The following is a 23,595-nucleotide window of genomic DNA, read 5'->3' on the forward strand; positions in this document are numbered from 1 at the left end:
GTATAATTTCTTTAACTCCTAATATTCAAATATTTTAAATAACTTAATCTACTGATATATGGGAATAAAAATCTTCTCTTTTTTCTTTTTTTTGATTTCGTATGTTTTATAGCCGACAGTGAAGCTTGTATGTGTAGACTTTGCTCCACGAAGAAAGGCATCTAATCCACCTCACAGTTTCACTCTATAGTGTCAGATGAGAATTACCACTACGGCACTAGATGGCAGTTCTCACCTGTCCCTTGGCACATCGCCAGTGTTAAAAGAGTATACTCGTCAGTAAACTGCAGTAGTTGAAGAGGGCAGAGAAAACTGGTACTTGCTGTTTTGCACAAAGTTCCATTGCGTTGGCTCAACACTCCAAGAACATTGAAGGAGTTGTCTTTAATACAGGGATTAGCTAGTGTTAGTGAGAGATGAAGGGAAGTTCATGGATTCATACGCAAAATTCGTAATTTACATTATTAGGTTCGACAGACGTACGTATACATTATACATTGAAACTTATTTGTTTCTAGCTAGTTTATATCACTGCCATGCTTATAGCTAGACAGCAAAATCACAGACTTATGGTGTTAAACATATATATGTTGATGATGACCATAAGCCCCAAGGTCTTTGGAAAAGAACCAAGTAAGTGAGTGTTGACTGTTTATTTGTACTTTATAAGTGTGGTGTCTCTTTTAAGCAGTTCCGAAACGTAAATGTATGAAGGGAGGTAAGCAACAGATTCTGAGATAATTTTGATGATTAACAGCAGTATTTTCTTCGTTACTGCTACGTAATATGAACCTTATTGTAGAAACTTTGTGTATAGAAAACCTTCATAATTTACCTCTTCTTTGGTACACAGTATTGACCATATTATGAAACGTCGCGTATGGTAAAGTATCGTTGTTTAATGCTATCACATTAATGCTATTAGTGAAGTATCGCTAATTGCCTTATGTTGTCACGTTAATGGTAGCAAAGCATTGCCATGTACTAGTATTTTCAAGCGTGAACTATTTGAACCAAAGCTGTTGTTTCGATATCAAGAAATCGGGTGGATTTAGGTCACATATTCAACATATGGTTTGAGTTTCGTGTGGGTTTAACTGAAGCGTTGTATTAAAATCAGTGGCTTTACGTTATGTGTTCAATATATGGTTTGGGATTCATGTGGGTTATATCAAAACGTTGTATCTAAATCAAGGACTCGGGATTTAAACTCGCAACAAAGATTGCGTATAAATGTCATTAAAGAAAAGTTCAAAGGTGAAATTTTACAGTTGTTTGAAAAGTTGATCTCTTTCCTGAAGATTTTGTCACAGAGTGTTTGTAATTCAATTGTTCATAATTTTTATAATACGTGTTTTAACACGTAGGTTCAAGAAGTCTTGATAAAAATGAAGCGCTTTTGAAAGGTGGACCTTTCCTCCTCAGGGGCAAACTGAAATTCATTTATGCAATTAGAAAACCAAATATAATTAGAGAAAAATTGCAACGTTAGGAGACAAACTAGTTTTCTCCTGATGAATAAAACTTTGTGTCTCTTAACTGTTTTATAGCTTGTACGAAGAATTTACGTTTTATGCAAATGAAATCACATTTCATTTGATAAATGAAAAAAAAAAAAAACTCTAAGAGTGATCTAGTTGAATAGTTAGAAAAAAAACTTATATTTGTTTTTAAATCCATAATGTTTTCAACTATTGTTTGAGCTCTAATTTATTAACAAATTGATTGTTATTCGCAGTAAGGGTACAGTATACGGCACTCTCGCTTTCAACTGTCAAAGGAATAACCGCATACGTTGAGCGGCTTGCACAAATTCTGCGCGTATTTAGAACAGCCGCAGTCAGTAAATTAAAATTAGACTCTTACGGAAATATGGCTGAAACGTCTTAAGCGTCAGTTTAGTTAACTATTAGATTTCCATACACTAACCAAAGAAGACTGGTCGTATTTAACGCCATTGGCTGCGAATATTTAATATAAATTGCTATAGAGAGTATAGAATCAATAGAAGATGCCAGATATGGGTAAACGGTTTACAATAAAGTGTGTCCGATGTGACTTGTTAGTGTATGATGATAAAACACGTTCTATACGTAACACTTAAATTGTATTACTTTCGTTTCTTCACTAGGATGGGTCCGGCATGAGCAGATGGTTAGGGCTCTCCGTTCGTAATCTAAGAGTCGTGGGTTCGAATCCCCGTTACCACACATTCTCGCCGTTATCAGCCGTGAGTCAATCCCATCATTCGTTGTTAAAATAATAGCCCAATATTTGGTAGTGGGCGGTGATTATTAGCTGCTGTCCCTCTAGTCTAACAATGCTAAATTAGATACGGCTAGCGCATATGGACCTGGTGTAGCTTTGCGTGAAATTCAAAATAAATAAAAAACAAACGAACACTATTAGGTTTATCGCATTCTTAAAACTTTGGGAATACCTCAGCAACTATTGTTGCTAGTAACGATGCCGCATTGCTGAAATATTTTGTTACTTTAGAAACGTATAGAGCTTTTTAAGACGACACCGACTAAGTTTTGGACATCTGTTTAGTGTTCTGAAAACTCCGTACTTTCATCTTTTTACAGTTTATTCTACTTTTCCACACACGCATGCACTTATAAAATCAGTTCAAGGGAGTTCATAGCTAATAATTTACTTCCTTTCGTTAGTCCAACCCAGAAGTCTTTAACCCTGAATACCATTTTATGCACAGAGTTGTTAAAGGTACAGATCAATGATCCCTAGTATTCACTTATAATGATCCCCGCATAGAATTCTATATTTAAACTACTGGTCAAAGAAAGGCAGTAGTTAACAGTACTCGTCGGATTTGTCCAATCTTGGAGATTGATTGTCACTCTTATAACGCAATCACAGTTAGAAATTAACAGTGTCATCATGCCGAGAACTTTGAAGTCTCGATCCCTAGCTCAACACGTTAGCTCTGATCGAGTTAAAATGTTATGAAAGCTATGGCATATAATTTACCCCTAATATATAACACAGATATAGGTTTCATGCAACGTAAACTGAAAGTCGTTTTTAAGAAATGCGAATTAAATATAATTTTGTAACTGGCCTTGGGAGGCGCACAGAATACGCTTCCAAGTGCATATGATGCAAAATTTATGTCTGTCTTATCGGGGGGTTTCACGCACAGATTATGGCTCAATGGCTAAGATTCTCAGACTGCGAACCTGAAACTTCATGTTTTGGTCTTGGTGCCGTTAATAACGCGTTTCGAACTTTATGATCATGAGAGTGATGGTCAAATTGCTCGCAGAAACAAAAGCTTATTTTAAGTACGTTTTTGGTTTAGATAGTTGCTATGCACAAAACTACAAAATAGGCTATCTGTGTTCTGCACACCGCTGGCATCGAAACCCGAGGCTTAACTGGCGGACTTACTGCTTAGCCACCTGGAGGATATTTTAATTGAGTTATGTAATTTTACTGTTTCTGTTGTTTTAATGTAGAACTGAGTTTTTATCAAACAACTTTTATATCCCTTGGGGACCTAAACTTACAATCAGAGGATTTAGTGTAATTTCTTTATTTGAGCACTTACTTTAATTGAAATATTGTTCTAAATACTGTTTAGCAATCCATCAACATTTTCTCGAGGGTCAGTCAAAGAGTGATTGAAAGGCCTTAATAGTGTTATTCATTCGTAGATCTCTATGCTGGAGAGTCCTTTTGGGAGAGTACCTCCGAATTTTGTCTTCAGTGGTGACGTCAATAAGAGCTCATTAATGAAATATCTATTCTTGTTTATAGCTAAGACACTGCTGCAGTTTGTTCAACAAAAGCTAACTTGTTAAACACGAGAAAGTTTCTTTCCCCATCTGTATCTGATTTTTCGTTAATCTACTTTGAAAAATTGGAAGTTTAATTTCGCGAAAGCTAAAAATTTCTTGTTTACGAAAGTTTAGGAGTTTCATTTACGTCTTTCCGTCTGTAATTGTTTTGTTTTGTAGGCTTTGCAGGTATTTTTCTTTTTTGTTATTTCATTTTAATTTGAATGTTCACCAGGTTTGATTATATTATTTATTTAGCAGGTATATATAAATATATATGGCTTGACCCAATTTGAGGAGTTGAGCAGTCAGAACCAATTACTGGCCTATTTATAACAAAGAAACTATAGTCGGTATAGAGCTCAGAAAATATAGTGGGATAGAACATTTTAATTGTAATTACTACTCATGATATACTCTTTGAGTGGGATGATACGGAGATAAAACTGTGTATTCTGACAGAAATAACAGTATTCTTTATCAGCAGTAAACATTTTCTTGGGCCTAGACTGTTGTTGTTTTTGTTTCCTTTTATATTGGATAACATTTCACGCTGAGGACAGAAGGATCCAGGATTCGAGACGTGATGTTGGTGAACACACTCCAAACATTCTGCTGTGGCCGTGTGATAAAAGTGACAGATAGGTCTAAAGAACCGATTAAAACTAGTGGCAGCACGCAATTCTTATTGACTGCTCCTCCACACCTCTGCTCAGTTGTTTAGAATTAGGAATGGTTATACCTGACTCCTAAGAGTTTATACTTAAAAGTGTTCTAACTGTACACTTTTAATGTCTTATTGTTAAAAAATTAAACTATTTGATACTCTTTTTTTTTTGGGTACGTTCAATGAAGTAGTAGTATTCAATAATTTTTCCCGGTTCAATCACACACACCAGATGACTATTAAGGCGTTAATCCACAATTGTTAATTTTCTGGCAGTGTGATGAGGAAAAAGAAAAGCATTATACGAAAATTTCGAACAAAGACCATCTGGTGCTATTAAATACGAATGTGAAAGACGGAACCAAACTTGATTTGCTCCAAAGATCAAAATAAGTAAGCCTTGTATACAAATATGCTAGTGCTAATAATTATAATTATGTGCACGAGCTAACCTCGTTTTTTTTCTCCCTGACTTTTCGTAAACAAGTTGCTTAGAATACTTATTCTAATTCTAATTATTACTCTAGATAGTCTCGGAGAATGGCCGGAAAGAAAACTTTCTAAAAGGGCACGGGAACTGTAGTTTAATAACACAACTTGTTTATTCAGGAAAATAGTTATTAAATGCATAGGCTCAAAAACTTTCAGTTATACAGTATATACTATATCTCTTCCAATTACAGAGGAAGATTTTAAAGGTCCGTGCGTCACGACAAACTTTATCCACATTTCACTTTGACGTGTATCCATACTCGTATATAGGAAGATTTATTTTAAATATTTATTCCTAATCCAATAACTTCACTCCTGCAATATATATTATAATCCTGCGATAAAGCTCTCCGTGTTGACAGTGTTTTATTAACAGTTAATCTTCTATAAGTGTTGAGAACCAAACCATCTCTAGTATATGGCATGATAATCTCTCTCGTACAGGAAGACAGGTTAATTTATATCTCCTTTTCTGAAACGTCTTCACTAAACAAAGATACTTGAAAAGGGGTAAAAAAAATTTGTCACTTTCCAGACAAAGGATTTGAGACATAGGAAAGCAAACAACTATTTTTCCTTTAATTTTTCCGTCATGTCACTACTTAAGTTGACATATTAGTTGTGATGTCACGTGAGGAAAGTTTTGAAACAATTCGGTTATCGGAAAGGCAGCACGTGAAGATATTGACAACAACCTGATAATCATAACCATGTTAGGGTTTCATGTTTCCCAGCAACAAACTGCTATTTGCTGATAGCGCCCTTTCTTTAAACAGGTTTCAAAACTCCAGGAACCGCTCATCAACTAGATATCAAACAAAATCATAAAAAGAAAGCCCACTTTCTTGTTTGATATTTATGTCGTTTCGCTTTCCATATTTTTTGTAACCCTACTTGAAACTGTTACAGTTAATATTAATTTAGCAATAATTAGATAAGGAACATTTATACTAAAATATTTATGCTTAGAATGAGCCGAAACCTATCGGTATTCAGAATTATGCTAAAACACAACTGGATTTAGGTTGGCGTATACCACAGAGAAAGAAGCATTTCTATATATATTAGAGGAAGAAATTAACAAGTTTATATAGATGTATTAGATAGAAGTATCGTAAGGAAGTACATTTATAAATTAGACAACGAAATTAACAAGTATGATAAAGATGTATCAGATAAAACTATTGTAAGGAAGTGTAGTTATGTTTTAGACGAATAAACTATGAAGTATAATAAAGGTTTATAAAAGAGATGATTCACACGTACCGCCATTTTTTTCAAATAACTTGAAGTACTGGTTATCGAAGAATATATTGTTTAGGAACAAGGAATATTTCCTCCGCATGAGATCTGAAAAGTAGTTATGTATGCATACATATAATATTATATACACACAAACAGTGAAATTAAGACAAACATAATATCAAAACATCCTCAAATAAATGGGAATTATAGCATCACAAAACAATTATGAAAAATGTACATCATCGGTTTCGATATTACGTGGCGGAAGGTTTGAAATGTATCTAAATGTATCTGTTTGAACAAATATAGGAAGTTGGTCAAGAATAAACATATCATATCCAAGTTTCACGTTTCCTCCTGTCGAAAGCTAAATTAAATATCGTTTATTAACATGGAAACTAGAATTATGTCTAGATTAGATTGTTGTAGAGGCCGATACGGACCTCCATATTGTCACCTTTATTTTACTTTAGGTTATTCAGATGACCGATTTTAAAACCTCAATCCATATCTGATGTATTTTTTTATTTCTGGACTAATGAAGTGTAAAATTTAGTTTATTAAGACTTCAACTCAATGTACTTTAACTCCATTACTTTAACTCCATGTACTTTCAGAATGTTTATTTGTTCAAAACCTCAGCTGGTTGGACTTCATCTAGCAAGTAGCGTGCCAGTCTATCGATCTTAGGGTCCATGGTTCTCTTCCGTTGTCGCAGAATGGCGCCTCGCACTCTTCAGCCTCGGATGCGTTATAAGAGCGATGATCGAATCGCATTATTCGATTAGAGTAGCTCAAGAGCTGGCGGTGGGTAATGATGACCACCTGCCTTCCCTCCAGTCTGTCAGTTCAAAATTGAGGACGATTTGTGCAGATAGCATTTTTGTTGGTTTGCACGGATATTCGTAACAAACCAAACTTATTTCTCGGTACGTCTAAGGGCCGTAAGCCTAACTCTTGAGGTTTATTTAAGAGCAGCGAAAGAGTCGCATATGGTAGCATTGAGTTGTAGTTAGAGACAATCAACCCTTCTCGTGTGACGTCTGCATATTGATATTTAATTAAAAGCCATGTTATTAAAAGTATTAAAATGGTTGCAGAGATAAAGTGGTTCCAGTGATTATAAAATATTTTCTTTGATTTTTTTTTAATTTCGCGCAAAGTTACACGAGAGCTATCTGTGCTACCCGTCTCTAATTTATTTGCATAAAACCAGATGGAAGGCAGCTGGTCATCACCACCCACCGCCAATTCCTGGGCTACTCTTTACCAACGAATAGTGGAATTGACCGTTGTATTATAACGCCCCCACGGCTGAAAAGGCGAACATATTTGGTGTGACAGCGATTCGAGCTCACGACCCTCAGATTAGAAGTCGAGTGCCCAAACCACTTGGCTATGCCGAGCCAATTATGTTTGTTTAGAAGCATATATTATTATATAAGGTAGGATTGTGTGTTACTTGGTCTACTTTTCTGTTTTCTACTTTACCGCATTCTTCAAAAGCAGTAATTATTACTTGCCTTAGGTGAGATTAAATAATTTTAACAATACCGTATATCCTATCGCAAACTTTCAAGTGAAAACGACAACAAATTTGAATGTATTTTGTTTTTTTATTTTTTATCAACATTTTAAATGTTAGCTAACTAACTAATTCCGATACGTTTAGAAATTATAGTAATAGCAGATGTCCATCCATACGAAACGAAGGCTGATCTTCCTTGAGCCTCCCTAATTAAACGGGAGGTTCCTGTATTATTCCATAGTTTTTTGTGTTGGTTTTAATTCAGCCAAACAGAAACTGCCTTATGAGTTCCATATAAGTTAGGGGGCGGGGATGCAACCACCCATCCGTCAACTCTAAAAATTGCTTCTTCAAATCCATATATGTAAGCCTTAAAATCCACATTTTGAATGTCATGTGTGAGTTGCAATCCGATAATAAACTGTATTGCATACCCTTTCCCCTTGGAACAGCGATAAGCTTGATAATTTGTAGAACTATAATTCGATCTTCGAATTATCCTGCCAAGTTTTTTAAAGAAATAGAACTCTAGGCTGATGTTTATTGTACAATGCATTGTTCAGTTTTGTTCATAAAGAATGGTTAGTGTGTATCGTAGTTTGAATATTTGTTAGCCATGACCTTTCTCTCTTTTTTTGAAAAAATGTCTTTGTAAGATTAGTCTTCACTTCAATGCTACTGTTTGTTAATTTTTGAGTACAAACATATTGGGCTGTCTGCTGTGTTCACAGCGTGTAACTGAACCTCAGATTTTAACGTTATGAGTCCGTTAATACATGGTTGTTTTCCCGAAAGATATTTTATTGTTTAGTGGAAATTTAAAAAAAATGGCTGTACAACTTGACACTAAAGAAAGATGAGGACTCTACGATTTGACATTATTATTGTTATTCATCAGTTCTTGAATGTATGTAAGTAGTGATTCATATATACGAAGGTTTAAAGAGACTTAACTTCAATAGATCACTCTATTAATCATCTACTTAATTTATGACGTTTTCAATGTGACTTTTTTTAAAATATTCCAATTACAGAGAGTTAAGCAAACTTCATATAAACAGCCTGATTATTTCAAGCAGCAAAATGTTGTCACGGGCTCTTGACTACTATACAGTAAAATATCACCTCGGATAGACATTGGCTGGAAATTTTTTTTCACAGCCAATCCAAGAAAGGACTCACAAATACTGCATTAATATTTTAAATTATGCAGAAAGGTTGTAAGTGTGTCACTTTCAAAGCGCTTCACCTATACATTTAGCCTTCCCATAATCCATCTGGTGGACGAGATCGAAGGATTTTCATAGTACAATCGCACAGAAAACCACAGGTATACTGCGTCTTGCGATTTGACCAATATGGAATAGCATGAACATACGTTTTTATCCTTCAACTGCTTGAGATATGTCACAGTTGATTGGATGTTTTGCTGAAGCTACTTGTGTCCGCATGGCTTGATTAGGTCGAGCATTGTTACGTGAAGCACATAGAGGGATTTTGCCATTATCTTTGGATTCTCAGATTATCTTCTGTTGCAAATTGTCGCAATTCACTTAAACAGATGGGATACGACTTCTTGCATGTCTTTCTATGAATCGTACTGGCATCGAAGGTGATCCGTATTCCTTTGTTGTCCAGTGTCATTAAGTACAGTGCATGTCTATGCCTTGGGAATTTTGAATTCCCGATATGCAAGCATCTTTATGGTCTACGTTTACGAATATTTTGTTCTTAAACTTTTCTTATAATACAAAACCAAATAATGTAACAATGTCAAACAATGAATGTACATTACACTGCGACTTTATACTGGCCGTGGTTTTCAAGTGAATTGCTGATTTGTATATTCCAACCATATAATGTACTAAACTTTCCGTACAATAAAAAAGCAACATATTTAGAAATATAAATTCTTAGTATTTTCAAAGTAATAAGACAGTAGTTTCGATAACAACATTAATTTCCGCAAGGTGAAAACATTAGTTAAAGAATAGAGAACCATCTGACTCAAAAATCATTGCTTTGCAGGTAATTATGGTGATTATATCTTTTAGTTCCATTAATAAGATAAGAAAGGTATGCAGTGGGCGAAGGCTTACAAGTCATAAGTTTATCCAGTTCCTGACACACTTTGATATCAACTGTATTACGAAGATCATACAAAAAAATTGTAGTAATCTCATTTATTCAGTTATTATAGTGTCTGGTATGCTTACAATGGAAACTGAGGTTGTGAACAGTAGTGAATAATTATAACTTGAATCAGTACGAGTGAAGATGGAGGAAGTGACCCCGAAATTAGTACAAGACCTGAATAATCATTCTTATAAAGTGTAGTTAACCTCAGTATCGGATATACCCATACAACTCATTTGATTTGTGAATTTTGTTTTAGCTTTGGATTTAAAAGAAAGTCGAGGTAGGGGGTAATATGGAAAACATCCCATAAAACACACTGTACAGATTTAAACCCGAAAGTGCGGTTCACGGTTTAACTCCAACACCAAAAATGGATGCAAATATATGGATTTTCAGCTTATTTTTGTTTCAAGTTGGCATGAATCTAGTTTTGTTGTAAATAAATGTTTTATTTTGAAGTGAAGTAGATGTCTACGTTTCCATCTTTTAGTAAAGTGACGTCATTTCTGGCCACACTGGTGATTTACTACTTATATCTATTGGTGTCTACGTCTTGTAACATTCTTTGCATTACAGCCCTACAGTGACACAGCATTATTTCTGTAGACATACAACGCTAGAAAGCGAGTTTCGGTACTCCTGGTGAGCAAAGCACAGATAGCCCTTTGTGTAGCAGTGTGCTAAATTAGAAACAAACAAGTTATTTGCATTACATAACTTAATATGGTTGTTTTTCTTATCAGAGTAAAGTCAGACGTGTTTATTTTTCAACTGGCTATCTTGAGAAGACATATTCTTAGACCGAAGTTAAAATACGCTTAACTTGTGATGTGTTTTTTTTGTTTTGACAGAAAGTGATTGTCTAAGTACGATTTATCATATAATAAAAACAATTCAGCATTTGAATTAGTAACTGCTATCATTATTGGATCTCAGCATTAGTTAGACGTTATTTACATGTTATCTTTAGAAGAAACATTAGAGAGTCTATTAAAGTTCTGTTTGTTTCAGCTACATAAGGGCTCCTGTGTATAGTGGTTATTTTTGTTTGATTTCATAGATGAGAGTGAGAGCAGCTAGTCAACAATACTCGCCACCAACTATTACTCAATCAAATATTAAGGTCTGTCTATCATTCTTGTAGCTTCAAATTATGGAGAACGTTTTGAAGAAACGAGTTTCGAACCATGAATCTTCTGATTCACAGTCAGGACATGCTAGCCACTACCATACTATCATATTATGTATTTGGGTTATTGAATATACCTTGGATGTTGTCTGTAGGTTTATTAACCTTCTGGAGTATTCACCTGTGATTTATATGTAATACAGGTAATATTTTAGAGCAGCCACTGTTGTTTTAGATATAATTCTAGTAACATTTCAGAGCATCAACCGTTGTTTTACATATAATACAGCTAACATTTTAGAGCATCTATCGTTATTTTAGATGTAATAACGGTAACATTTTAGAACAGCCACCGTTGTTTCAGATATAATTCTAGTAATGTTTTATAGCATCCACTTATGTTTTAGATATAATAGGTCTAACATTTTAGAGCAGCCACCGTTGTTTTAGGTACAATTCCAGTAATGTTTCAAAGCATCCACTGTTGTTTTAGATATAATTCCAAAATCCTTCTAGAGCATTCAATATTTTACATATAATACAGATAACATTTTAGAGCAGTCACTGTTGTTTTAAGTATAAGCTTTGTAGTATTCTAAGGTATTTACAGTTGTTTTGAATACATTTCACTCAAGTAGTCGAAGTTCTAGTCACGTTTATTACAGCTCATGAAATATGGTTGTATTGTACCAATGCAGATAACGGACAACATATACACCATCACACGTTTAAAAAATATGTTTTTCTTGTTTACCTTCTAATATACCCGTTGCAATGATACAGGAACTACGTCAGAGATGCGAATGAAATTACTTTAATTTGCTACAGTGCACTTACATTATTTAATCACTAAAGAGTACAATCGGATCATGTACGTTCGTTTCTTGTACAAAAAACAAAACAAAATTGAAGTAAAAGAAGCAAAATCTGCTCAGCCCAGATCTCGATGTTATTAGTGATATATGTTCCCTTGGGCAGTTATCTCTCTTTGAATGCTGTTACTAACGAAATCTGCCTTGTAGTAGACGCTGCTTAATTCCAAATACTCTGGTTTAATGGCATTAGCGAAAACTTAACATTAAACTTTTTTACTGCAATTTCTACATTGTTTTAGTGTTAGTGTTTTGGGTAGTGTTCTACCATTTCTGTTCAATCTAAATAATATCTAACCATCAGTTTTTAACCGGAAAAGAAGGATCGAACATCGAATAATGTCTTAGTAGTGGTGTAAGTACGAAGAAAAGATAAATATATTTATTTAAGGATGTAATGGTATATGTAATGACATATGTAATGACATATGCAAATGCTTGCGTTGTATAAACTTTTTATTTATTTATGTTTCTGGTTTTTATTTTGAAAAGTGCTTACCCACACTCTCAAGCATCGTTCACTTTTCAACAAACACCCATTTATCACCCAAATAGATTTCTATTAATAAGGTCGTTTACTGGGAATGTTCAGACAGATCATGACTCAGTGGTTAGAAATGTCCAAAGCTTGAGCCGCAATAAGCCGCCAAAATGGTTCCACATATTGAAATATGGGAACATTATAGCCGTTACAGCCAATCTTGTTGTTAGAGGGTGCTACTAACTAGTTTATTTCTATATGGTCCGTTTGTTGTAAATTATAAATACACATGCCTGAACCTTGTTAAACCAAACATACTCGCTCTTTCAGCCGTAGAGCATTATTATGTTACGGTCAATCCCAATATTTGTTGTTTAAAGAGTAGCCCAGGAATTGGCGGTTGGTAGTGATGACTAGTTGCCTTCCTTCTAGTCTTACACTGTTAAATTATGGACGGCTAGCGCAGATTTAGCGATGATCTTTGAGCACGAAAGTGTTCGATACTCAAATAATTAAATTTACAAAGTTTGGTAGTCTTGTTCTTTTATTATTATCCAAAGAAATAAGCATGTTCCAACCACAGTGACATTAAGGAAAGGGTTGTTGAAAGCTGTTCTAGAACAAGACAGTAATTTTCATGTGTAACTGAGTTAAAGTAATATACTGCAAGTAAGAACGTAAGTGTAAGAGAAATCTTCTACGTTTTTGATAAATCACTGAATAAGAATTATTTAGTGATGAAAGAAAGGGTTTATGTATGAATCAGCAGGAAACTTTTCCTGTTTTGATAAACCATCATCCTTGTGACCTTGTCGTTGGGTTTCGCCACTCAGAATTCAATTACGTTAGAGATTTAACCAGGGATCAATAAATTCTCTACAGTACAGCAAAATGAAAAATAACATTTATGAAAAAACACTTAGAGAAATGTACTTCACTTTTTTACAAATATTTTCGTAAACATTAAAGCGTTGAGCCAACCTTTTCAACTTTGCTGTATATATGTGTTGTATTATTTTGCTAGTGTAACTCAGCAGTTTTACTTTATACGTCAAGAGGAAAAGAGGATAAACATGTTGGGCATCTCAACGAACCACAATTTTTCGTCTGTTTTAAAAATACTGTTCATATGTTGTTTATAAAAGAAATATATTTTAATTTGGACAAAGAGGTAGTTCTCTCCCCCGAACTCACAAAGAAATTATATCAACTTCAAAGACAGTGGATTAACTCGACTTATATATTTTACCAGTAAAACTTTTTGTGTAACTTGTTGTCGAGGTCTGCATATCGTATTGTATGTTCGTTGTGTACGTAAATCAAAATTCACGTACACATACGTAATTCAAGATTTAAGTAAATTTTTAATTACATAACTCTGGGCTCGTTATTTCCATCTGAAATAAAACATTACATTATTAAGGGTAAGAAATGAAGCAATTATACGAACATAATGAAGAGTGAATCGAAAGTTTCTTGAGTTTCCGTTTTGTAAAGAGAGTGAAATGGAACAATTATATCATAGTATCATGATGTTTATAATAAGCAGTGTATCACAGACTGCATAAAAATGTGTGAATTTTAGTTGACATGGACGGTACTTGCATTTAAAGTGTTTGTTCGTTTGTTTTAGAAATTACGCACAAATTTACACAAGAGCCATCTATTAATGGCCGTTCCAAGCTCTGAAATGATAGACTAGAGGGGGCAGCTGCTCAATAGCACCCACCGCTAACTCTTGGTCTATTCTTATCTGATTGAACTGTGGGATTTGAGCATTACCTCTACAGCGTAGACATGTTTCTGAAACGCGGTGAGCATTTTACAAAACAAATTGCGAACCACGAAACTTTGGATTTACATTTGAAACATACTGACCACTAAGCCACGTTGGGCGTTAGTAGGAGGGAATCGTACCGTCTAAAGAGTCTTCCCTTGTACTTTCTGAAAATACTCTACCATAACCACCAAAATCGGTTCTCTTTTAGTAAGGATAGTTGGTTTAGAAAAGGAGAAAATCATTTGTAACGTTGAAAACGGTGTAGGTCTAGGAAAGAAGAAAATCAGTTTAAACTCTGGTTACGGTTTAGATCTAAGATGGCGTTTAACTAAAACGCTCTACCTTCAGGGATATTATGTAACTGTGTTTACTTTGTTTTTAAAACTGTTAGTTTAATTTTACGCGTAACAAAGATGCTGGTTAATCAAAATTGGAGAGGGGTGTTATACATCCACCATTGATATAATTCTTCTCAGAATTCTTCTAATGGAAAAAAATAGCTGATTGAACAGAAAATATAGAAATTTGGCAGGGGCAGAAGAGACATTTATTTCAAAACCGTGATGGACGAACTCCTATTCGTCATCATAGCCATATATGGTCTCTTCATCACAGATAACGAGAAAGCATCAGCATTATACATAAAACTGTTGAAGCATGCAAGCTTCCCATAAGTAGCATAAAGATGGTACTGTAAGTCGTAAAGCAAACTCTTCTGGGCATTTCTGAAAGAAATAAACCTTAAATAGAAGTGTCACCAATATAGTATTTGCGACTTACTTACAGGAAGTACTGCAAACAATCAGGCTACACAGAGAATAATCTAAATTAGGGGGCTGACAAGCTCCAGGAGAAAATCCTTTATCTAACCCAACCAACTTCACTGATGGGATATCTTCTGTACTCGTAAGATGAAAGTGGCGACCATAGAAGGTGTTCATGAACATTTAGAAGGAATGAGACTATTGGAAATCAAAGTACCTTATTGTATAGCTAGGAAGAGCAAAACAGGGGAATCAATAGGACAGGTCACTGGTGAAACCAGCAAAGGAAATTTCTTCTTACGTCTCTATATGAAGAGGCAGCACCTGTCGGTGCAAATCCTGGGATTGTTACCAAGTGCTTCTCTCAACTTAATTAAAATAACACTATAAAATCACTAGTAGAAGTTAGTAATTAATTAACTGTTTTCCATTTTTCCTTAGCAATAACTAAGGATAACAATTGTAAGTTATTAAGTCTGAATAAATTATAAATAACGGCAGTTTGAAAAGCTCTTAGATGTAATTACAGAAGTAAATTAGAAAGTCGAAGTATCTAAGCTATATCATAACATGTTGTAATTACCTGGTGTAAAAAAAGTCTGGTGTAACCGCTTACTCAGTTTTTGTGCCTCGAATTTTGGGGTCCTAGGCTTATACCCAGTTGCAATGAAAAGACGGCTATGTGCATAAAATTCCTCAATAAATAAAGAATTAAAGAATACAGACTTCAATAATATGTGTTCTAACTTATTTTACTTTGTATTAGCGAAAGGCCACATTGGGCTATCTGCTTTGCCAACTGTGGGGGAATTGAACTCTGGAATTTTACGTTGTAAATCCATAAACTTTCCACTGACAAATCGGAGAATAGTTAATTTAGATACTTCCCTTTGGTTATATTCTTCTTCACGAGTTTCCTCTTTTTGCTGAACTTTTGTGAAATTGTTTGATTTCAATAATGTATTATTTTAATATCAGATTTATATACTTTTTCTGTCTTTTAAAGAAACTTCTGCGAAGTTCCTTCAAATCAAGGTATTTTCCAAATAATACATTGGACTATTCTGTTTCCTCGATCGAAGAGATTAGTAGAAAAGTACAAAGTCGTTCAATGGAACACAAACACACACTTTTTTATTACGTTTTGACATGCTAGACGGTGGAAGCTAGACTCGACCACTTTTCTCTAAATAAAAGATTTAAGAAAAATAATGTTTAACATTGGTGTAGAAAGACTTTTAGGCAGTCTGGTTTATTTGTCTAAACTGAAGCTTATATGTATTATGGACAACGGTCTCTTTAGTTTCACCGGTATTGTGTATTGTATATTTGTTAACTAGTTTGGATAAAAAAAAAAACGTAATCTGGTTAAAGACGTCTATAGCAGGGATCGAATCCTTAATTTTAGCGTTATAAGCACTTGTATTTTACTGCTGAGCTACTGAGTGAGGAAAGATTATAAATATAATTTAACAAAAATAAATTAATTCAACAGTGATGTTAGTAGTTTTAGTATATATATGCACGTAAACGTTCATTACAAACTGATTTATCATAATAAATTGCTAACGTCTAGAGGGGGTTGTTGTACGTTTATTAAATTTAAGATTAAGACTGAAATACAATATAAAATGTTTTATAGGGTAATTTGTTTGTGAAGATTAACACTGTTGTCGTAATTCTCAATAACCTCATTGTTAACATTCTATTACAATTAAGTTTGTCGAATATTTTTTATTTAATATTTTACGGAAAATATGGTTTCCCGTTATACCTTCAAAGTATTATCCGGTATTTTCTTTAGCTTGTGATGCATTAACCTACGAAAATAAACCGTTTTATTTTTTAAAGAACCAGTTGTGAATAGTGATGGGTGATCATTGATTAAAGTAGTAAATAAAAATATAACTTGAAATGTTTTGCTATTAATGATGAAGCCTGGTAGTTAGGATGCTCGACTTGCAATCTGCAGGTCGCGGGTTGGAATCCCCTTTACCAAATATGCTCATACTTTCATCCGTGGGGGCGTTATGATAGGAGGATAAAATAAGACAACAGTCAAGTGTCCTACGAGGATTTGATTAGGAAATGATTGAACTGCATTGAGGGATAAAATAGACAGCCGTAAATTAAACAAAGAATGGGATGTAATCCAAAAATTGTGTTTTATTTCCCAATTTGAACATCGAACTATCGATAGTTTTACTAGCATTATTCGTCCAGGTTACGTAACATCTGTAAAAAATATTGGTTATAGATTTAAGGTATTACAGTAGAAGTCAGACCAGATATGATAAACGCGAGTTTCTGAGGTGATATCTTCACTCATATCTGAAGTTAATTAATTAGACTAAACTGACTATCAAGATGTTACGGCAGGGGCAGTTATTTCCGAATAACATAGTCGCTATGAAATATTGGAGTTTCAATATCTGTGCTTTTTTTGTTACTGTACTATCAGCTTTCATAATCGTGTCTTCTGTATATCGTATACGGTTAAGGCTAGGCTGGCATATGATACTAAACTCTTGAAAACGAAGGTTGTTTAATTACATTTGTAGAGAACAACTGAATTTGTGAAACTGTAAAGCTTTTGAAGTATATCTTATAAACGATATTTGTCAGAAGAGGTAAAAATAGAAGAAGGGTAAAATGTTTTATTTTCTAAAGTGTATTTAAGAAAGAACAATACAGTAGGCCGTAAATACAGAGGAAACTGTTGAAAAGTAAGAAATGGATGTTTGAAATTATGGCAGCAAAACGCTTGTATGAAATAGTTACACGGACCTCAAATTTTACATGAAAAAATATTCTTTGGCATTTGGTGGAACAAACATGAGATTTGATGACACAAACATTAGATCTGGTATCAACAAACATTATACGTGGTGTCACAAGCATTAACTGTATACTGATTTTCTTGTTTTCCCCCGACGGGTAAGCGGCAACTCTACAGCTTTCACTGCTGAAATCCGGAGCTCGATTCTCAGCGTTCAACAAAGTGGAGATAGCGCAGTGTGTGTGAGACTTTGCGTTAAAATAAACCACTTTTCTTTAATTTTCCTCTCTGTTTCCGTACGAGTATAAGTGAACGTCATGTCTCACAGAATGGAAAAAATGTTCACGAGAGTTGGAGAAGTAAATCAAACGTTATCCATGCAGAAGTACAGGAATAACCTACTTTTCGGTTACCCTGTCTAATCCTTCATATAGTTTTCATTATTTATTTCTATAGAAGTGGGATTAACAAAGATGTTTCTTTAAGACGTATATTTAACAAGATATTGGTGACTATGGAGATTTCTTTCGGACATAAAGAACGTTGCTATACTCGATTCATGAGTGAAGGAGAATCAGACTTTATAAAACTTTTATCTAATTTGTTTTTTCATTTTTAATATTTTACTTTATGTTCTTTTCAAGCTCTGGTGTTTTAATCTTTCTTTAGTAACGGAACCGGGATTTTGGTTAGTAAACCTCATACTAAGGACAGCCGTTCCGACAACATCATATTTGTATCACTGAAATAGAAAAGTAAACTGAAATGAAGATATGTTGTGAGCAATCATGAAAACCCAAGAAATTCAGTCTTTCTGCCTGTCAATATATCTGGTACGACAAACTATACGGACTATTTTTCTATTCGTAATACCAACTAATTTCAAATTTGTTTATATAAATTTCGTATATTACAACAAAATGAACACGTTTAATAAACAAGTTCTTATCCTTTTCGTCTATAGTAAAGAACTCTTTGGTAGCATACTGATATTTCTGCCGAAGCTGTTTCTTGTCTAGTGGCTAGGTGAATGATCTTATTGTACTCGTTTGAAAGATTGTGACGGTCCTCACCATCATGTTGATTAGAAATTTTATACCGGCAATGAAAAAGTATATTTTTATGTTACTAAAGTCAGTTTTTTTTCTGTTAGTGACACTTCAGTTTTATTTTTTAGAAAGACGTATTTAATATATAATAGAATTTAAGCTTTGTTTATGAAAATTTAAGAGTACATCTGTAAAGTATGTTAAAATATCTTGAAGCATACGTTTGTAATTTAAAAGATAAAGCTAAGGTTCCTAAATTGTCAGTGGAAGCTCAAGAATACCCTTCCTGCCAGTATATATATATGTATATATTACGTGGCACGTGGCAGCGAGAGGTTAGTAACCAAGAAACATGTGTAATCGTGTTTATCTCTTTCTTGGAACAAAATTCCTAGTTCCAAACATTTGTTCTCAAGATACTTGGTTAAGAACATTTCAAGATGCACAACTCTATATTTTTTAAAATGATTTTTTATAGTTAAATGTACCAAAAATCCGTTTGCTTTTCATATAGTGTTTATTTTGCTAAATTTCCTTAAAAGCTACACGAGAGCTTTCTTCGCTAACTGCCCCTAATTTTGAAGTGATAGACTAGAAGAAGCCTTTCTTCTAGTAAAGGCTTCTAGTAAATAGCTAGACAACATCATTCACAGTCAGCTCAATGGTTACTGTTTCCTTGACCATCATTCTTATTACACACTCATGACCTCAAAGTTCAAAGCGTAATTTTTTTTTCGTTAACGGGCATCAATCACGGAATCTCACCACTGAATCATGACTTGGCCCACTTTAAATATAAAATAAAGGAAAAACTTTTAAAAATTAAATTTCTCATATATATTCGGAGTTTTTATTGAAAAAAAACAGAAAAATTTTTTTATTGTTTAAACTATCTGCACTTACAGTTTGTGTTAACGATATTTTGTTGATAAAAAAAGAAAGCGAAATGTGTTTTGTTTTTTTTTCCAAAAACCTTGCGAATTTACTATTTATAGTGAGTTGTACAATCTTTGGCTCTATCATGGCCTGGTGTTTAGGACGCTCGACTCCCAATCTCTGGGCAAGAATTTGAATCTCCGTCACCGAACATGTTTGTTCTATATAGTTACCGACTAAGCCAGCCACCTGGTGTGAAGTTTCTTGGTTAATACTAGCTGACCTAAAAACAGTTGGGATTAAAGTTGGAAGAAAGAAAATTGAAATAAAACCTTGAGTATTACATCTAAATATTCATACAAATGTCAAAAACTGTTACAACATCTAATTAATTAGGTTTTACTACTTAAATAAAATTGTAACTCGTATATTTACGACCATCGTAAGTCAGTGGAAGGTTTCTCGACAGTGCTGAGACCTAGGCTACGATTTCCCATATGGACAGAACGTTGACAGACCTTTATGTAATTTTCAATAAAAGGCATAAATAAAAAGATACCCACACTAAGCATGACACGGAATTCTTTCTCTTTGGAGAATATCGGGACAGCGCGCTCTTGCGTTATTTACCAGCACTAAGACAGTTACAAGAAGGAAGTTGAGATAGCTGCGAAACTCATAAGAGTGAGAAAATTAATCATGTAAGATGTTATGGGATCCCGTCGGTGCGTATCCACAAATGCTAAAAAATGTTATACATGGCTATCAGAAATTGGGAAAATTTTTGGTATGAACAAACATACAAGGGACTTTATAGATAATCGACACAAACACAAATCATAAAGATAACAATCTACGCAACAAAAAGGCATAAAATTATGGGAAACGGGGCTGTTGTTGTGAAGAGTATTAACTGACACGAAATAATTCTGCAACTCATCTGGCAAGCCCAGAGAATTATAAAACCACAGACACTGGCCATATTATCTTTATGACGTTTCTCTTAACCGTATATATATATATATATATATACTTTAGTGAAGTTACATAAATACATTTAAATGAAGTTAAATAAGTAAAAAATGTCATAATTTTTAAGTCAAAACAAAACACATTAAAATAAAAAAGTAAGCAAAATACACTGCATTTTTTAAAAAAAGGTCCTAGGGTGCAAGCTACAACATGGGATTATAAAATGTATCCTTGGTTTTGGAGGTGATTGCGAAAGTAAGACCCACATTGTAGTGGAGATACATAATCTATCAGTCTTAACCTCTAATTCGCTAGTCTCACATAAGAAATAGAGACAATTATATTATAAATTAGGAGGTCGAAATCTCGGTGCTCAAGCCATCAACGTCCCACATCTATATCACCCTTCACTGCCTGCAGACCGTTGTGGGAAGGTGACTGTTCTCTCAAGATAAAATAAGAATAAGAGAAAAATAAAAAACATAAACAGATAAACTGAAAAATAAGGAAATAAGGCACTACCATTTGGGGGTAAGTAAGATGAAACTTACCTCTTGAAGTTAGCATTCCTGTCCCCAATATGAAAGCAGTAAAGGGTGATATAGATGTGGGACGTTGTAGGCTTGAATACTCAGATCTCGCTCCCCTAATTACTAGTCTAATTGTGTCTATTTCTTAGGTGAAACGAGCGAATTGGAAGGTAAGACTGATAGACGATGTATCCTCACCGCAATGTAGGTTCTACTTTCTCAGTCACCTCCAAAACCTAGGATGCATTTTATAATCCCACATTGTAGCTTGCACCCTAGAATCTTTTTGAAATGCAGCGTATTTTGCTTAATTTTAATGTGTTTTGTTTTTGCTTGAAAAGTTATGGTTATAATATATATATATATATATTTACGTGATAGCTCATACACTATTTTATATTAGGTGATAATATGTTAAGGGATACTAGAAGAAAACTAAAGAACTAAGAATGACTAAAAGAACACATTACGAAGGAAATAGAAGAATATCCTAAGTTTTAGCTGTCTAAACTTAGCTTAATTTGCTGACTTGATATTCGTAATAAAATAGCGTAACTTGGTGGTCAGCCTAGGAAACTGTAAGCTTCAGGTTCCGTTGTTCACATTTCGTTGTTACAAAACACGTTCCGCACAAATGACAAGGGAAATAGTTGAATAATTTATCTTTATATAGATCAAGGTGACATTTCTTATTCAATAGGAATATGTTTACGTCTTTTATAAACATAACTAGCTGGAGTACCGATTCTATGGACAGGCGAAGCAAAAACTCGTTTGGAACAAAGAATAGGAAATTGTACTTCTGTTTCTTTTCTTATCATAATAATTATTAAAAATGCAAGACAGTATATAAAGGTATCAATACTGAAAGAAAGACATATTGTTTAAAAGAATTCTATCGCTATAACAGCAAAAGGGGTTCCATCTTTTCCTCTCATGACCTTCCTCATGTCATCCAGTATCGATGTCAAGTTTGGTGTCGATTGATCGAGAAATGTGGAAACGTATAAGGAACAGAAACACTCATTCACTCTCTCTTACATACACACACAGTGACGTTTATTTATATAGAAGATGGGAGTCAAACTCCCATTTCCTTCATGACTTTCTTCATGCAATCCTATTTCACTGTATCCATTTAGTGCTTATTGATCAAGAAAAAATAGCTGAAAGATGCGAACAAGTAGACATAAGTTTAGCTTTATACATTCGATTATTTTAGCGTGTACCTATGTTCTCGGCTGGTGAAGAATTATTATCATTAATCTTACTTGTCTTCATCGACAATGGACATGATGGACATAGTGTGGTTGAAATACTATCACGCACATTCTTGAAAAATTCCTAACAGATTGAATAAGCAAGGTCTAACACTAATGCCTTGTAAGTGTGATTTTAAAAATAGTATGAGAATGGCCAGATATGAGAGACTTAAGACCTCCCCGAATAAAAATGATTAATTGTTAGAAATTGCCTGTGGATGTAATTTTTAAGAATTTTAGATTTATCCGAGTCTGTTTACTGTGTACATGATTTCTCTCTCACTCACTCACACATTATAATTTCTCTCTTGTCTATGCTCTATTAGAAAGTGCTCAACACCTAACAGCGACACCTAACAGGTGGTACAGTGGTAAGTATACGGTATTCCAACGCAAAAACCCTGGGTTGACTCCTTACGGTGAATACAAAAGATAGCCACAATGTAGCCTTGCTCTGAAAACAAATAAAAAGAACAAAGCAGTGGTACATAAAAGTCAGCAACATTTGTAGGAAAACAGGCAATTTATCCGAGTACGAAAGTGTTTAATAATTTCCATAATTATAACATTCGTCTGAACGCAATTTTAAACACGCAATTGTTGGGTCTCTATAGTTCAGGTATAATAGTTCGAAATGTTGAGCAACGGAAGAGAGGAAAGACAATCAACCGTAGCATGTACCGCCTGAAGAGGCTTCCCTTACGCTAATTACAGGATCGTAACGCACCCACAGGTAAAAGTGTGAAGCATATTTAATAGAATAAAATCTCTATCCCGAAACTATCGGATCCCTAGGACCAAGTTAGACCTTAAAATTTTGTTTCATTTCATTAACTTTTAGATGACTGAATATAAGCGACTTAACGCTGTTAATAAATGAATTTCTGTATAATTGTAAAAACCAAAGGAAAAACTTGATTACATTGCTAGTTTGATATTTCCATTTACCATTTTTTAAAAGCGTTTTTACAGTCTTTAAACATGCACGTTTTTTTAGTTCCAGATTACGTAGAGAGAGAATATGTTTTATGAACAAATTCTGAAAAAATATATACCGTGATTTTTCTTGGTATTTATTAATTAATAATTGGAGATTCACGCAGAAGTATAAAAAAGGGGATACTTCTAATGATGAGCCTTTCCCCCTCGATGGCTGAGTGGTAAACTTGAAGGTTTATAACGCAAAACACCAGTATTAAATATCTCAAATAAGCAAAGTGAGTACAGGTT

The 23,595-nt window shown here is 34.1% G+C and overlaps 1 protein-coding gene across 1 annotated transcript in view; it reads left to right on the forward strand.

Annotated features, from left to right (window-relative positions):
• Nucleotides 1-295: 295 nt before the first annotated feature.
• Nucleotides 296-23,595, forward strand: part of LOC143255412 (contactin-5-like) — a 109,590-nt gene continuing 86,290 nt past the window's right edge. Inside the window, exon 1 of the mRNA XM_076511045.1 lies at nucleotides 296-633. Coding sequence (XP_076367160.1) covers nucleotides 537-633 — 97 coding nt within the window. The 5' untranslated portion in view covers nucleotides 296-536. The remainder of the gene's footprint in view (nucleotides 634-23,595) is intronic.

This window comes from Tachypleus tridentatus, chromosome 7 (assembly GCF_004210375.1).
Source record: "Tachypleus tridentatus isolate NWPU-2018 chromosome 7, ASM421037v1, whole genome shotgun sequence".
In the NCBI taxonomy this organism is placed as follows: Eukaryota; Metazoa; Arthropoda; class Merostomata; order Xiphosura; family Limulidae; genus Tachypleus; species Tachypleus tridentatus.